The sequence below is a fragment of the Taudactylus pleione genome, unplaced genomic scaffold, assembly GCF_031769625.1.
Source record: "Taudactylus pleione unplaced genomic scaffold, aTauple2 ptg000016l, whole genome shotgun sequence".
NCBI lineage: Eukaryota > Metazoa > Chordata > Amphibia > Anura > Myobatrachidae > Taudactylus > Taudactylus pleione.
In genome coordinates this window covers 31,017,425-31,034,919 of record NW_028284418.1, presented here as the reverse complement: position 1 = coordinate 31,034,919, position 17,495 = coordinate 31,017,425, and the positions used below count along the sequence as shown (strand labels likewise).

The following is a 17,495-nucleotide window of genomic DNA, read 5'->3' as shown; positions in this document are numbered from 1 at the left end:
GAGAATGTTGTACTAATAATAAATAATGTATTTTCTATTACGGCTTATGAACTATTGATACTGGGCCTGATTCAGTATCGATCTCAACTGCGTCTATGCACGCAATCGGCCGATTGTTGCGTTCTGCGCCGTGACTACGCAGACCCATCGCAGAGTGATTGACAGGAAGTACCGTTTAGGTGGGGTGGTGACGGGGGGGGGGGTGCAGCGGCGAAAGACGTGCCAGTGCGCTTGAATACGGTTGGAGGGAAGTGCGTAAATTAGCCATTACAATGCCATAAGCAGCTTGGACTGTCACTACGTGCAACGAGGTTAGCAATTCCTGAGTAAGGTCAGAGCTTGTGCAAGTGTGCGTGAGGCTGTGATGGTACTCGATGTTACCGATGGTTTCGCAGTCTTGCTAAGTATTACGGATGTGTTTATGGTAAAGTGGGCGTCCTTATGTTAAGCTGCGTATGACATTGCAATCATTAGCACATCTTCGCAGTGAGACTGCATGTGTAATCGCAGTTGCGATCACTGCTGAATCAGGCCCACTAACACATAGAGGTCAACCCAATTAGGTGTGATTTGCCGTTTCTCAGCAAATTTGCACTGCAAATTAATTTTGAAATCCAATTAACTTGCATTGAACCTTGCATTTTTCTTTGCGGGGGGGAGGCTCTGGTGTTTAAAAAAAATGGTCTCAAAGTACCCCAAAATTTTATTTTTCATTGCTTTATACACCCCAAATTTAATTAGAGTATTTTTATTTTTTTTTAAATATTTTTCTTTATTTTTAAGTCACCTCAAGGTACCCCGAAATCATCTTTTTTCCTACTTATTTTTGCATTTTTCTTTTTCCTATAAAAAAAATAAATAAATATAAAATGCATTTTTTTTTTAAAAATCATGCACAAATAAACCATTTAACACATTTTAATAAGCTCCAGTACATTCCTTATGCCCACTAGCAGCCTTCTGTATAATTCTGCAAACTAAATTGTCACTTTTTTGGGGTCCAGGAAGCTCACTCCAGTTTTTCATACACCTCTTTCACATCGTATTTGGCTGACAATTCGCAACCCCCAGCTGCGAGTGCTGCGACTAGGCATTTTTAATTGTATTGGAGAATTCTCGGGTGTCCGCGTTCATGTGAAGTCTGCGAAACAAATTTGCTTCTCGCACCTAATTGGATTGACCCCATAAATAGACAAATCCCATCAACCAGCTTGCTATGGATACTTATGAGGGAATTCAATTACGTGTAAAAACTAATTAGGCACTTCGTTTTTAATTAGCTTAATTTGGCCAATTATGACGTCATTTTTCGGGTGCAATTCTGCAAAGTGCAGAATAATGGGTTAAAACATGCGGGACAGGTATATGGGGGTATGGATGGTGTTTTAAATATTGCAGGTGGCAGTTAAAGATGTTTTTTAACCCTTTTTAACAGTGGCTGAAAACGACCCAAAAATAAATGACAGGCATTTTTATGTGCCCCATATTCTACTATAGCATTTAATTTGCTGAAAAACACTTGCTTTCTATGATTTTTTTAACGGTTATTAAAAAAATGCTTATAACAGACATTTGACACATTATAAGAACCCCAAATAGTTTGCTTTGGGCCACTAATAGACTTCTATACTGTTATCCTATATTAGTTTTGCTTTGCACTGAGTAGAGCCAAATATTTAACTCGTACATACGTAATTGCATTTATTGGTTTGCACTAAGTAGCTCCATTTCTTTGTCCACACTTCATTCATTCTTGTTATTCTATATTAGTTTGCATTTTCGGGGAGTTGATTTCCCAATTTTCACCTATACTGAACGCAGGTAACACCTGCAAGTATTGTTGCCCAAATGATGATCATACGATCATCTACCCCAAATTCCCCACAAGGGCACCTTAATGCTTGGTAGCTGATGCCTTGCTGCTTGTGTTATGATCGCTATTGAAGCAATGTTTATAAACTATATCCTTGTCCTGCATGGTTTTGTACTGTAAGTCGCTGTTTTTGTGTTTGCTCATTTGTTTATGTACTTTGTGAGGTGCTGCGGAACCCTTGTGATGCCATATAAACAGGGTTGCATAAAAATCGGATTTAAACAAAAAAAAAAATCAAAATGGATTTATTTGATTTTACTTAATTTTTTTGGAAATAAATAGGATTTTTTATTCATTTTTTGTTTAAGGTGATGTTTTACATTTTTAAACGTTTAAAAAAAAAGTCATAAAAAACCCTATTTAAATCAAATAAATTTGTTTTTTATTTTTTATTTTTAAAAATCCAATTTTATGCAACCCGATATAAATAAAGGATAATAAAAAATGTTTGAAGATGGCTTTTCAATTTGTATTTGGTGTAAAATGGTAGCGCTCTTACAGGCAATAAGTGACTTTACCAGGAGATAGGTGTGTTAAGTTGACTTAACGTTTTATATTGGCTAATTGAATTCCTCCTAAGAATGCACCTTGTAGATCTAATATTCAGTGGCCACTGTGTAAAATGCAGAAATAGAACATTGCTGTACAGCACCTGCTTACAGGTCTCCAGACGTGTTGCCAAGATAGGACTAACCTGCTCGCCTGCAGCAGGAGAAGAGAATGATGAGGCGTGCCATTTCTGCATGAAGAGGTATATTTTAATATTTAATTATTTACAATACTACAGAGCAGTTAGTCTTTCATATAATTTCTATTTATCTTATTACATTTATTTAAATGGCGCCATGCAGTGATTATACATCAGTTCATGGGATAACATCTGACAACAGTTAAACACAAAGCTACAGCCAAAGAAAGAGTAAAGTATGGATATGATAGGGCGCCAGAACAGGCATGCAATTCACATTGCCGCTCGTTTCAGCCCGACCAGGATTCAACACACAGAGTGGACCAAGGGGCTTGTCTTCCAGTATGCACAGTAGGCTCTTTTTACCAAGTGTATTCCAGTAATAGCCGATTTTTTTATGCAACTGGATCACACAGACTCAGTGGGCTCGATTCAATTGAGCGCGATGTAAATAGCGCCGGGAGATAGCTCCCGGAGCTATTCAATCCATCGCGATGATAGGTGGGGGAAGGCTCGTTCTCGCGCCTTAAACAGGGTTTTTAGGAGCGAGAATGGGCATTCCCCGACCTAACTTCCCGGCACGATGCTGTTTTCCAGGCGCGAAGGGCAGAAAACGGCCTCGCGCCGGGACTTTTGTTGGATTTCTGCTCGCATCCCCGGAGGGATGTGAGAAGAAATCCTTAGTCGGGGTTAGCTGCGCAGTGTATTGAATAGCTCCGGGAGCGGATTCCCAGCGTTATTCACATCGCGTAGAATAGAATCGTGCCCAGTGATACTGTTATACCGTCTCATATACTGTAATACAGACCCTCGGATCCAGTGAGGTAGTTATACTGCCTAAACACCGTGCGGATTGGTATTATTTTTATGCACGCTGAACACAAAATCCATGCATGTGTTTTTGAGGTATCACGACTTAACATTATATCAGGAGATCAGAAGGTTTTTAGAATCGTGCAACGCTCCGTCCTATACACGAAAACTTCTTTATTTAAAGACATCTTAATTCCTTTTGCTTTAACTGAATACAATATATCGATGTGGATTGTTGTTCATTCATGTTGCATTAACATAGTTTCCTATAATTCTACTGGTGCTACATTGTGTGTATTATCACTATGGTTATTAATTGATTATTCTAGTGATTTTTTACTAGTATTACTTTGCTTTAGGAACAACTTTTTTATTTTGTATTAAATTATTTGAATCTATTCAGAAAGGATGATACCCGAATTTTATAATATCATTGTAATAAATATCTCTGAAAAGCGCTCACAGTGTTTCCTTTGGTTTTTGCAATTTAATAGGGGTTAGACACCCCTCGCTGGTGATCTGTTTTTCGGTTTGAATATAAGTCAGACTACACTGGGAGGTAAAACCCTGCGGTGAGTCCTGCGGCTAACTGAATACCCACCTAATGTTCCAAATATACACAAAAGAAAAAAAATTCTGCTGCAAATTGGTGTCACCGTAGGAATGTATCAATTAGGAAAGTGGCTTGGGGGGAATCCAGTTCAATGCAATTCAATTAGCCTCTAAGGCAGCCCGCAGGCTGCGCTTAATGGGGATTTTTTGGGGGAGTCTGATTAGACCCGAAAATAAATCCCCAGTAAATAGGCTGTTAACAGGTGAAGACACACAACGCATAGGTCCATAAATTTATCGGATGTTAAAAAGGGGCTGTAATTAAATAGCCCCGCGCATTAAAGCCCGAGGCTATCACCCTTTTGTTTAGACCCGTTGATTTAGCAGGTCTGATTGAATACCTCCTGTCAAAGCAGGCACTTTGCTAGCTCCATATCATAAAAGAAACGTATCACTTCTTATTGTAATCTAGGAACGCACCACATAAAAAGCCACACACTATACCTTAGCATTTTTTTGATAACTTCTGGGGGCATTTCTGCTAACTTTCTTGAGACCTTAACGTACACATTTGTACCGAAACGTAGCAAGAGCACAAACTGTACCTAAACCAGCGTTTAATGACATATTGTAATGGATCGTCTGTATAAAATAGCCATGTGGGAAATCCATGGCTAATACTGTACTATTTTTTAATAAGCTCATTGTAAGTCAAGGGGGTTAATGTGGTCAGGAGGTACCAGTATCCTCCTGTGTGTGCAGTCACTTCCCCATCACCCTTTGACAGGTCCAAAGAGGTTAGATGTGATCCTGTGGCATGGCCTGATAGCTCCATACGTAGTGTTCCCTCTAGCTCCGACAGGAGGCAGGGCGCCGGAGCTAGAGAGGGCATGCCCGTGCGCGCGCCGAAGGCGTGCGCGCGTCCGAGAAGTGGGCGTGGTCATCAGAAAAAGGGGCGTGTCTATAAGACGCGTCCCCTTTTCGTCACTCTTGGGGGCGTGCCCGGCACTTACGGACACGCCGGGCAGCCCCCAAGCCCTGCAGACATCGACATCTATTCTCCGGCGGTGACAGGGTCACCGCATGTTTCTCCACCCGCGGGACACTGCGTCCCGCGGGTGAGAACGGCTCCCGCAGGCTGTGAGGGCAGGGCGCTTTTTACCCTCCTCCTGGAGGGCAGGGTGCTTTTTGCCCTCCAGAAGGAGGGCAGGGCGCCGCGCCCCGCTAAAACAGCCTAGCGGGAACGCTACCATACGGTCATCTTTGATACTTATCCTGTGTGGCTAAAACTAATATTTTTCAAGAGAGATAACAAGTGACACACAATTAGAGACATTGAAGGACAAAGTTCAAATGACGTTTTTATATAATCTTCAAAGAAGACCCAGAATCCACGATCACACCAAAGTCATGCACTAGGCTACCTTTGCCTGAAGGAGACACTGATTAATCAAGAGGTTCCAAAACGTAGTCCTCAAGGTTCCCCAACAGTTCATGTTTTAGAGCTATCCATGGTTGAGCACAGGTGGTTAAATCAAATTGACTGAGGTACTAATTATGTCACGTGTGGTCAATCATGGATATCTCTAAAACCTGAACTGTTGGGGACTGTGGACCTCATTCAGAGTCGGTCGAAGCGGCCGCACGGTCGTACGGGAAAAGGGGCCGGATATGCAAATGATTCCCTCGCAAGTTGCGTCCCTAAGTTCGGATCGGTAGCTGGCCGACCAAGGGGAGGAAGCGGCCGGAATTAAAAAAAATACGCCTCCTTCTCGTACACATTGCACGTCATCTCCGGGCATATAAGGATTAATCGAGAACCATCGGAACTGGTCGTAGTGCTTAAGGTTGACCATACCCTCTCTTAAGCTCTACGATCATGTCAGTGTAAAAACCTCCCATGTGCCATGACGCTACTTTGTTAATTATGCACTCCCACAAACCGTATGCACTCCCATAAAACGCTGTTCGCATAATTAGGCACGCCTGCCTTTGGATCTCCACTCCCCCGTTTTCAAGCACCTTCCCCTGTTACCACCCACAAATGCCTCAATCTGTCACTCAAACTACCGACCTGGCTGTGTTCAAGGAGAGAGAAATTTCTGATCGTAGCATCTAGTTTGCGCACGCGCATTGCGAACTTTACGCATGCGCAGTATAGAGAACACTGGTGGCGTACGACCGTGCGGCCGCTTCGACCGACTCTGAATGAGGTCCTGTGTTTGGGAACATCTGGATTAATTGCTGTGAACACCAGTGATGGTCTAAATCAGAGGTTCCCAAACGCCACCATTACAGTCCACATTTGACGGATATCCATGCTTCAGCACAGGTGACTTAATTAGTACGTCAATTTGATTTAACCATCTGGACTCAAGCATGGCTATCCTTAAAACTTGGATTGTAATGGCGACGTTTTGAACCTCTGGTCTAAATGTTGTATACTACAGCACAATATAATTATATATATATATATATATATATATATTATATTCAATAAATATCGGAGGCTTCCTCCTTATTTTCAATAGCTATCCTACTGAAAACAAGGAGGTAGCATGATCCAATAGAGATTTCAATTCACCCCACCACTTATATATGATGGTCAAATTGGGAAATGTCCTACTTGCTCAGTTCTAAAGCTAAGCAACCGGATCATTGCACATCTGTTCAGCTTAAGATTGGGTAAAGTTTGGCTACAACATGCACCATCTCTCTCCAGAACAGATACAAGAGGAGGCAACATATGGTCCACAAGACACTCCACTATTTGGGAAAGTCTAAACTAAACCATCATAGATCTTGGGAAGAAAGAGAAAAATAACATTCCTACATGTTTTAGAGAAGTGCGCTCCTGTGTGGTCTCCCATCTCCTTGTAGTGATGCCGGCCAAACACATTTACAAAGATGGCCGATGGGTGTATTATTATGCATGTGTGGCCGCTCCACCTTCACTGTGTTGAGTGTCACAATGCTGCACCTTAAGGGTGTAAGTACCAATTACAGCTGATACCACCACCGCTGCATAGTCACAATACTGCTGTGTATGTTACCGCTGTTCCTCAATAAACATGCAAGCATTCTATACCAATAGGACATATCAACATTAAAAACAGATCAGGTCAATCTAGACTGCTTTAGTCCATTCATATATTCTTTGTTACAAAAATAAAAAAAATAATTGTTCCCATCCCTAACTGGCGGGCATTCTACACTACTGATTTACTTCTACGGAATAACATTACTCCTCTTAACATCTAGACCAGTGGTTGCCAAACTTTTTTGAATCACGGCGCGCTAGAGTATCAGAACTGTTTTCACGGCACCCCTAAGTTTAAGTTTGTTATTGAGAGATTCAGAAAATAATGTAGTAAAGTGAAGTAAATTGTGCTTACATGTCATCCTTATGTTCCATTATGTGGTGGTGACAGGTTTGAGGTTCAGTTTGTGCATATGTTTACATTACATTGACCATATATAATTTGGTTTGGTGCTGGACCACCATCCTGAGGCACCCCTGCAAGTGTCCTGAGGCACCCCTGCAAGTGTCCTGAGGCACCCCAGGGTGCCACGGCGCAGTTTGGGAACCACTGATCTAGACATTAAAAATAATAATTTTGTTCAATGATTGCCAAAATGTATTGCACAACAGAATTTATTGTCAGTGTAGAGAGATACATTGGGGAGTTAATCATTAATTACATCAGCTAACTGTACAGTTTACATCTGTTTCATCTGCATCTTAAATTTAAGTTTGTCTTCCTTTGATCACTATAGTATAGCACTGTATCTTGCATCTCTAGTGATCAATGATACCTTTCTGTTGTTCTGAAGCTTTGCAAAATGCAATAGTTTGGGCAGGTGAATGCTGATATCCCTCACATTCACTGAAAGCTTTTTACAACATCCTGCTGTATTGAGCATCTTCTAATGTAACAGAGGGCCTGTTGGCCTTCGTCCCAACTCCAGCACAAAGGGGGAGATTTATCAAAGCTTGGAGAATTAAAGTACCAACCAAACAGCTTCTGTCACTTTACAGGCTATGTTTACAAAATGACAGCTAGGAACTGATTGGTTTGTACTTTATCTCTCTCCAAGCTTTGATACATCTCCCCCCAGAGTCAGTTAATAGCTAGCCACTCTTTAGCAAGTTTTGTTGAAGGCAAAACCAGGTTGGTTTTGCCTTTAAAATAATTGCTGCTTTAATGGCATTGGCAAAGCCGCCAAATAAATCTGCAGTTTTGCCATATCACCACCTATTACATTGTAGCTGAGATCTAGGTACACTGTTTCCCAGATGAAGCCATTTATATTGTTACAGCTAAACAATAATCAAAAAATGAAAAAAGCCTTTAAAAGGGAGAAAAAAAATCCAGACATATCCATTTGCAGAGGTTGTACAATGCACACAGAAGATTTTCAGCTTGAAAACAAATGTCATAGAAAAAAATATATAAAAAAAAATAATTAAGTTTTCATGGGTGATTGGAGAGTACATAGGTGCTAAAACAACGTCAGACAACACTAAAAATGATTGTTCCAATAATTGAGGATATTGCAGATTATATATATATATATATATATATATATATATATATATATATACATATACATACACACACATAAAAACACCAATTTATACAGCAGAACCAATGTTTGTTACATAACACCAAAACAACCAATACAGGCAAGAGTTGCAGCAGAACATAATTCATTTGAAATCAAATAATGTATATTATGCATAGGGGGATATCCAATTAGCCGGGATCGGCGAAAAATTAGGATTTTTTGCCGATTATCCCTGTTTTTGGCAGATGTTTTTTTCACCATTTCCTATTATTATGGACGAAATAAAAGGATATTTCACCCGAAAACACCAGGGATCCGTGAAAAGCTCACAGACCTATGCGTTTTTGCCATCGAGGCTGTGAAGAAACGGCACTTATCGTGGATTATTTTTCTAAACACAACAGGTCCCAGAAAAAAAGCGCCAGCATCGGGCGGACTTCAGGGCTAATTGGGATAGCCCCCTTAGTCTATAATCTTGGTGTAGAATATTTCAGTATCACATTGTGACAGATGACTAGCTCCAACAACAAAATCAACCACTTGAAATTTAAATGAACGGTTTATCAAGGAACACTCGTCACACCATGGCATAACGATCCGATATTATAAAAGAGAATCTAGAACAAGAGCGATATCCATTCATTCAACACTTTGCATCTAACATACATATTCCATACTCAACTTGTATTGAGGCTGTGGACAAGGGCTCACCTTTCATTTTCACTGTGGGAGAATTGGGTCCTGCGGATTGTTTGCGCCATCCTCTCCAATTCTGGCAGAGACTTTCCGCCTCTGAGATGAAGGAACATAAAGAGTCCTCCTCAAAGCGATCGGAGTCTTCAAAGGAAAACCTTTCACCATCCTCCCACTCTGCAAACATCAGCTCCATTACATCCAAGGGTTTAACCCAGGAGTAATTTGTGGACACTTAACAGAAACCAAGTGTATTAGTCTAAGATAAATGAAACTATATATGTTCAACTACAGTCTTATGTTTGATGGATGTATCACAAAAAAGATGCTTTTCTTCAACAAATTCTTGTTTACTTGAGAGAAAAAAAAAAGTTGATGTAAAATCCAAGTGCCTGCTCCCTTCACCCTCTCCCAAATCATAAATATTACAATTCCTTGTGCTTTCCCTAATAACTAGGACTTTTCCCATAAAAATATACTGCTAAATTTACTCTGCATGTATAGCCATTTGTTTCTAATTCATATGAAAAATATATCAATTATCCAATGATACAATTACTTGAACACCGGTCACCTTTCCAAGATGAGAAACTAGATTAAACGCAATCCAGAACAAGTTCCCAGAGTTTCTGTCTGTACGCCCCAAAGGCTGCATACTTTAGTATCCAAATTCTACTACTGTAACTAGTGTGAAAAAGAATGTTAAAATATCATGTAAATTCCAAACTTTTACATTACAAGATTTATGATGGCCAGAACAGTAGATGAAAATTGCAATTTGATTATTTTGTATAATTCCACGTAGCCCGACGTGTCCATCAGAACAAAAAGAAAATATAATAGATGGCTAAATCACATCTTCATAAAAATACAGGACACTTTCATATTGTGGAGGGGTTATTGCTTTTCTGAATTTCAGAGACCACCTAACTGGGGGGGATTGCTTCTCCTGGCAGGTTTGCTTTACATAGATGTCTTGCTATAGAAGCTTAGGAATAACTATTTGTCCTTCTAAGGCCCATTTCCTTTCTGCTTCCAAGGGCCCAGGCTGCTTAATGTTCTGGGAAGGGGTGATCTCTCCTACCAGGCCCCTGTATTATGCAGGCTGGAGGCTGCTTTCAGGATCCTGTCCCCGTGGGGAGCTCTCCCCCACTCCTCTCTTTGTTCCCCTGGCTAGACACTGGTGGTGCACACAGGCAGGAGGATGCAGCGCCAGCCTGGGCTGGAGGGGTTATCTCAGGATGCCCGCAGGAGACTTGTTGTCAGATGTCTCTTCCTAAACAAAAGACCCCCTGCTGCTGCCCCTGCAGTGAGGCGACTGCCCCCGTGTGGCTGGGACAGGTACACTGGGGCCTGTGTGTTCTTCCCCTCTCAGATGCACCTAGTCAGTCAGCGCTCCGTGCCTGCAGCTCCATCCATCCAGGGAGCAGTCCTCCCTCCGCCGCAGGATTCGGCTTCTTCTCTCCCCGGCACTACCAGGGGACAGCCAGATCAGCTGATCCCCGCTTCCGCCCTCTTGCTTCCGTCTTCCTTCACAAGCGAGAGCCGGTGTGGAGGTGTAAACAGAGGAAAGGCAGCATCCGCCTGGAACTTGTGCTACACTCTATGATGCGGAGGACCACACTTGCAATCGGCCATATACAATCGATGAATGTAAATCTATCGATGGTCGATGGGCATCTCTAGGCTAGTAATGGAGAAAGAGGGGTTGTGCGATGATCATCATATCTCTCTATCACAGTATATATATATATTTTTTTTTCTTCAAACATGAATATACTATAGCAGCAGTGGCATGGAAAGGAAGGGGTCTTGGAGCTACAACAGATCATTCTGCTCATTGGGGCTGATGGAGAGCATCTTCTGGTTGAAAATGTATTTTAATTGTTTTGCTATGTGGAACTGAGGGCCTGATTCAGAGATGGACGCTAATGCAATTTTAACGCAGATGGAGCGATTGTTTGCCACCGCGCATGCGTATAAGCCGCACTGCACATGCGCAGCGATCACATTGAGATTACGGACACACAGGATCCCATCGTGACTGACAGGTTGTCAGCGCTTGGGGGTGGTAACGGGGTCAGAAAAACGCAGACGTGCCTGTCCGTTTAAACTAGAGATGTGCACCGACCCTCGTGTTTTGGTTTTGGATCTGGATCTCCCCTGGTTTTGGATCTGGATTGGTTTTGCCAAAACCTCACCTCCATGTTTTGTTTTCGTGTTTTGGTTTTGGATCTGGATTTTTTCTTAAAAAAAAAAAAAAAAAACAGCTAAAATCACATAAAATGGACCTTTTTTTGTTCCTACAGTATTAACCTCAATAACATTTATTTACACTAGTTTCCAGTCAATTTTGGTTACCTCACAGCTCACAATACTGATTTTTTTTCATCTAGTTAAAGGGCCAAAAGGTTGCCTCCAGCTTGCTGGCTCAAAACTGATTGATATAATTATTAATTGAGTTGAGGACTGTGCAAAGATGATGGTTGGGATACCCTTGAGGATTGAAGGCATGGGCCTTCAAAGATGACACGGAAGTTGACGGCCTTGCACTGCTGGCAGCAGTTACAATATGTGGTTCTTGGCCTTGCTCTCCTGTCATGTGACAGCCCTCCATATTTTCTGCAGTCTTGAAGCAGTGTCACAAGCACCAATAGTGTAGCCAAGGTGCATTTACAAAATTCACACACGTGCAGTCGTGCGCACACAAAAAAAAAATATACAAAAGACACTTCTTTTTTCGGGTCCAGAACTTGGGCCTGGAGCACAGAGCAGTCGGGCAGCGCTAGGTTGCCGACTTGCTAGATCTTGTGCGGCTAAGCCCAACATGCACAGACAGACAATTATTAGACAAAAAAAGACAATTTAAAAAAAAAAAAAAATTCAGTTTCAGAACTTGGGCCCAGAGCACGGATTGATGACGACTGGAGTCGGGCAGCACTAGGTTGCGTTGCCGACTTGCTAGCTCTTGTGCGGCTAAGCCTAACACGCACAGACACACAGACAAGTATTAGAAAAAAAAGACAAGATTTTTTTATTTTTTTTCAGCTCCAGAACTTGGGGCCCAGAGCACAGATTGATGACGACTGAAGTCGGGCAGCACTAGCTTGCGTTGCTGACTTGCTGTATTTTGTACGGTTAAGCCTAACACGCACACAGACAAATATATATTACACAAAAAAAAATACACTTTATTTGGGTCCAGAACTTGGGCCCAGATGGACACAGCAGACACCACCAGCCCAGATGGATCAGCAACAGCCCTGATGGACACAGCAGACAGCACAGCAACAGCCCTGATGGACACAGCAGACAGCACAGCACCAGCCCTGATGGATCATCAGCACCAACCCAGGACACAGCAGACAGAACAGGACACAGCAGACAGAACAGCACAGCACCTCTCCCCAGCCCTACACTACCCACCCTCTCTGTTCAGTCTCCACAGCCGTTGTGCGGCGATGTTACCAATATTTACACAGGTATGCGTTGTTGCACGCAGGTAAGAAGGTAGCAGTGGGCGTCTTTATGCTCGGGTGATCTTTGCTTACAGCATATTTTCGCTGCTGCATTGCGTATGAAATCACAGCTGCGATCGCATTAGCGTCCGTCTCTGAATGAGGACTCTTAGTCAGACGGATCTCTTTTCAGAGACATGTTAGCACACAGCACGTTCGCAGAGGAGAATTAATGCTTTTTTGCGTATTTTCATCCTATTCTCAGTCAAACGGATATTAGTTGGATCTGTATTTGAATGAAATGGGCGTGTCGAGGCGGGATCTGGGCAGCAACAGTGCTGTCGCACGGAACTGTTGTCTTGCGGGAGTCTTTTGGGCGTCTACCTAGAGTTTTGCGCTGTTCTCAGGCGTACATACGGAGAAGGGACGTCTGTTTCAAACGCATTTATTGCATCTAGCCTGGGACTATGGCAAGTGCCGATACTAATGATGACTGTTGCAGGTGTGGATGAAAAAATCAGTGAGCACAGCAGCTTCCCGCTTGAAGCCGCGCAGAACCTCACATTAGCCCTACGGAAACTCTTATTAGCATAAGGCAGTAAATCAGGCTCCCGCTGCATCATGCAAACACAGGCATTTTGCTTCCGACTCAGAATCAGCCCCTTTATCTGCTCAAACAAATCTGATTTCCTCCATATTCGGACACATTATGCGCCTCAGACTCACACCTTGGCGTAACGGGGAGGGGTGGGGTGCCTGCAAATATGGTTTGAGCACAGTAAATGCTGCTCATGGCACAAACAGTATGTGCTTGTCAGGAGTCATATAATTGGCTCTACTGATGATGGCGATTAGTGGCCACTTCTGATTGGCTGTGTCTTGATCCAGTGCACTTCCTGCATCCATTGCATGTACTTGCCCCATGGCTCACTCGCAGAAACTCTGGTTCTGTGTTATCCTCTGCAACACCATTTTTTACAGAGGTGAGGGGCCCACAGAAATGTACACACAGATCACCTCCTGCCTTTAAATGCCCGTCTTGATCCATATATTATTTGATATTTGCAATTGGTCTGTGGTAGGAAAGCAGATTCTCATATGAGTTTTTAAAAGTGAAGACAATAAATGTTTGTATTTAATGAATCCTTTTTTTCTCTCTTTGTGCCTGTATTTAAATGTATTATACATGGTAAGTGCAAGTTTAGTATTTATTCATAACACATTCCAGACACAGGTAGACTGTATTATGTGCAAGGCACACAAGGGAGAAGCAATGAGACACGGTTTAAAAAATGTAATATACTGTAGCAATATCAGTATCACCTGGAATCTATTATGCCCAAGAGAACACATATTAAATAGACTAATTATTACAGCTATTATTTCTATGCACAGTACAGCGGTTTTACCAACCTTCTGCTGCAGCAGTACTTCTCATTACCTATGCAGCGCTTATGGGATAATCACTAGATGAAGACTCATACTTGTTTTTACTGTGATCACTCCCACTCACCCACTTCTGTCCTATATGTTTCCAAGAGAAGGCCGGTCCTTTGCTGCTGGTGTGCAGCTAACCTTCATGGGCCAGTGCTACCAGAGTTGGAGACCTTCCATTCTTACAGTGGGAGACAGCAGGGCCGTAGCTAGGGTAGTACGGCCAGTGCCATCGCACAAGGCACCACAGGGGGCGCTGTTTGGGCCTGTCAAAATTCTGTTTATTATCATTCTCACTTGTACCTTCCTCTTATTTCATCCCCAACATCTCCTGGCCTCCCCCATCTCTTCCCTGGCCCTTCCCCATGGGTGCATTATGTCCCTTTGCCCAATGCTCTTTCTGGCACAGGGCACCAAAAAGTGTAGCTACGGCTCTGGGAGAGAGTTATTATCATACATAAGAGAGAGTCCAATTGTGCCGCCAATATGCAGCTATACATCTCAAGTCACACGTTCTGGATCTCTAGGGGTATATTTACTAAAGTGCAGGTTTTTAGAAGTGGAGATGTTGCCCATAGCAACCAAACAGATTCTAGCTATTATCTTCTAGAACAGGGGTGGGGAACCTTTTTTCTGCAGAGGGCCATTTTGATATATATAAAATAAGGGCAGCGATGTGACCGTCTGAAGCATCCTAAGGACGCTCATGGTGGCACTGCTGCATAGATTCTGGCTGCAGTGTGCCATTCTCGGCATCCTGCTAGGCAGATGAGGCTAGCAGAAAAAAAGCTCAGAGGGCCAGACCAAATTATTCCGAGGGCCTTATAAGGCCCCCGGGCAGGAGGTTCCCATCCCTGTTCTAGAAGGTGCTATATAAATAAGTAGAATCTGATTGGTTGCTATGGGCAACATCTCCACTTCTAAAAACCTACTCTTTAGTAAATATACCCCCTATAGTGGCAAACTGCTGTCTTTATTTGCAGACAGCTACAGATAATCTGTGTTTGAACACTATAAAATAGATTGTATGTGAAAAAATAATAAAGTCTTTATAGGTGCCCAGGGTTTACATATTTGTGTGTTTTTACCTCATAATTATGTTATTTGTCTATATTAAATTTACATTTTAAGAACTGCTCCTATGCCATATACCTTATTCCAGAATTTAATTAAATTGTACACGCTGTCATATTCTTTATTTTTTAGACAGTCTTAAGTATATGACAATTTATAAAGTTCTATATCATGTACAAATTGGGCAGTGTTCTCCCCAAAAAAAATCTTTCCAGCCGGGTGGGATCAAAAAGTAGCCGGGTGGGGGCCTTTGCAATTATGCGCGCCGGGAAAAGGGGTAACTCCCTTACCAATCCATCCCTACAGGTCTCAGGCTGCTCCCCCACTGGCTCTGTCAAAAGTTCCCATTATGCAGTGCCCCCTGTAGTTTTCCCCTTTATGCATTGCCCCCTGTAGTTTAGCTTTGCCCTTATGCAGTGCCCCCAGACTAACCCCTTATGCAGTACCCCAGGCTTAAATAGTGTCCCTTATGCAGTGCCCCCAGGCTGGCCCCTTATGTAGTGCCCACAGGTTTAAATAGTCCCTTATACAGTGCCCCCAGGCTGGCCCCTTATGCAGTGCCCCCAGGTTTAAATAGTGTCCCTTATGCAGTGCCCCCAGGCTTAAATAGTGCCCCTAAGGCAGTGCCCCCAGACCCTTCCTGGCCCTGGTCCCAGCCCAGAACTTACCTTTACTTGCTGGCCGCTCCCACTCCCGTTACCTCAAGCTGACTGGATCTAACTAGATCCAGCAGGCACGCGGGGCAGGCTCCTCACGTAACGGGTGACGTCACCCACGCAGTGCATCACTAGGAACGCTTGCCTCTGAAGCGATCGGAGGCTTCTTTAGCCTCTGGTCACTTCAGAGGCCAGCGTTCCAAAGGAGGGGTCGGCGGAGGAAAGTGCAGGGCGGCAGGCTGTTTCTGCCGGGCGATGCGCCCGCAGAAAACAGCCTGGGGAGAACACTGTTGGGTATTGTATCTTTAGCAATTACTACTATCATTGCCAAGCCACATCATCTCCTGCCGTAATCCGGGCACATATGCTGTTTTATCCTAGTATCAGCCTTTTGCATACACAACTGTTTTTGCCTTTCGTAGAATTAATGTGCATACCCCCCAAGATTGGCCAATGGTAGTTCGTTTAGGGGACGTGACTGCATCATAGAGGGAGTGGCTGCCCCATCCCGGGTGATATATTTCACATAAACCACCATTTTTATGTTGCTTTTATGGAAATACCGCCCAAAGTATTGCAAATCATGACAAACATCCTGATCATGGGAAGACTGTGCTGTCCAACTGGAATTGGGGACAGTTAGGAGGTATGTATATACTATTCTTGAGACTATTGTACAGACAGACCTGGCGTTCCAGAGGGCACATGAGAAATGAGGGCGTTCGCTGGGAAGAGGTATAGCAGGTAGATGGGCAGGTGTTGGGCTTATTAGGGGGTGAGCAGGACCAAAAGGACAATAAAGAGAGAGGAGGAAGAAGAGAGTGTCAAGCTAGCATACATGGTGTGGAAGTGGGGGAAGAGGGTGTGGTACAAAATGTCAACCATCAGGATGTCAACATGGTCTTAATGACGAACATGCGGTTTTTCATGGGTCTTAACTAACCGCAGCCTAACCTTAACCCTAAAACAGTCTGTCGGCATTGTCCATGTCGACATTCAGACCATGTCAACATGATAAACATATACCAGGTAGAGAACTGACAGAAACGTACAGTAATTGCTATGATCTCCTAGGGGTCTATTCATCATCACTTAACTTATACTGTTCCAAAAGCGAAAATTAAAATTTGTACCTACTTTTGTATAAATTAAGTGCCAGGGCTATTCATTATAAAGGTAATGCAGGAGATAGCACCGATATCTCCTGCTTACATTTCAGCCCCGATCTGGCCAGCTGTCCCCATACACTAGTATGGGGACCTAAATTCATCAAGCTCTGAAAATACAACATTTTTGGAGCTTGACTGCGGAACCATTCGCCAACTTCAGATGACGGTTGTTCCCGTACCCTGCACTCTTCCTATGGGAAGGAGTCCTGGGTTGTGGAGAGGGACCATTTTGAATCTCTTCATGGCCACTTCCGCCGGACACCGGGGGATTGTGCTCCTGTGTGAACCAGAGTTAATGCAGGCACACTAGCACTGCCAAGTCACACACAAGCTTCACTTGCGACAACTCAGAATTTTAATTATCGGGGGTCACCCGGCCCCTGATAATTAAAATGATGAATAGGCCCCCTAGTCACAAGATTGTTGGTGATCTCCAAAAATGCTTTAAACTTTGTAATAAGAATTGAAAATGTTTTCAATAGTGAATAATATGAGGATGTAAATGAAACCAAATAT

The 17,495-nt window shown here is 43.0% G+C and overlaps 1 protein-coding gene across 1 annotated transcript in view; it reads right to left on the bottom strand.

Moving 5' to 3' along the window:
• Positions 1 to 10,765, bottom strand: part of ZSWIM8 (zinc finger SWIM-type containing 8) — a 73,203-nt gene extending 62,438 nt beyond the window's left edge. The window contains exon 1 of the mRNA XM_088475527.1: positions 9,207 to 10,765. Within this exon, the coding sequence (XP_088331653.1) occupies positions 9,207 to 9,384 (178 nt within the window). The 5' untranslated portion in view covers positions 9,385 to 10,765. The remainder of the gene's footprint in view (positions 1 to 9,206) is intronic.
• Between the last annotated feature and the right edge of the window lie 6,730 nt (positions 10,766 to 17,495).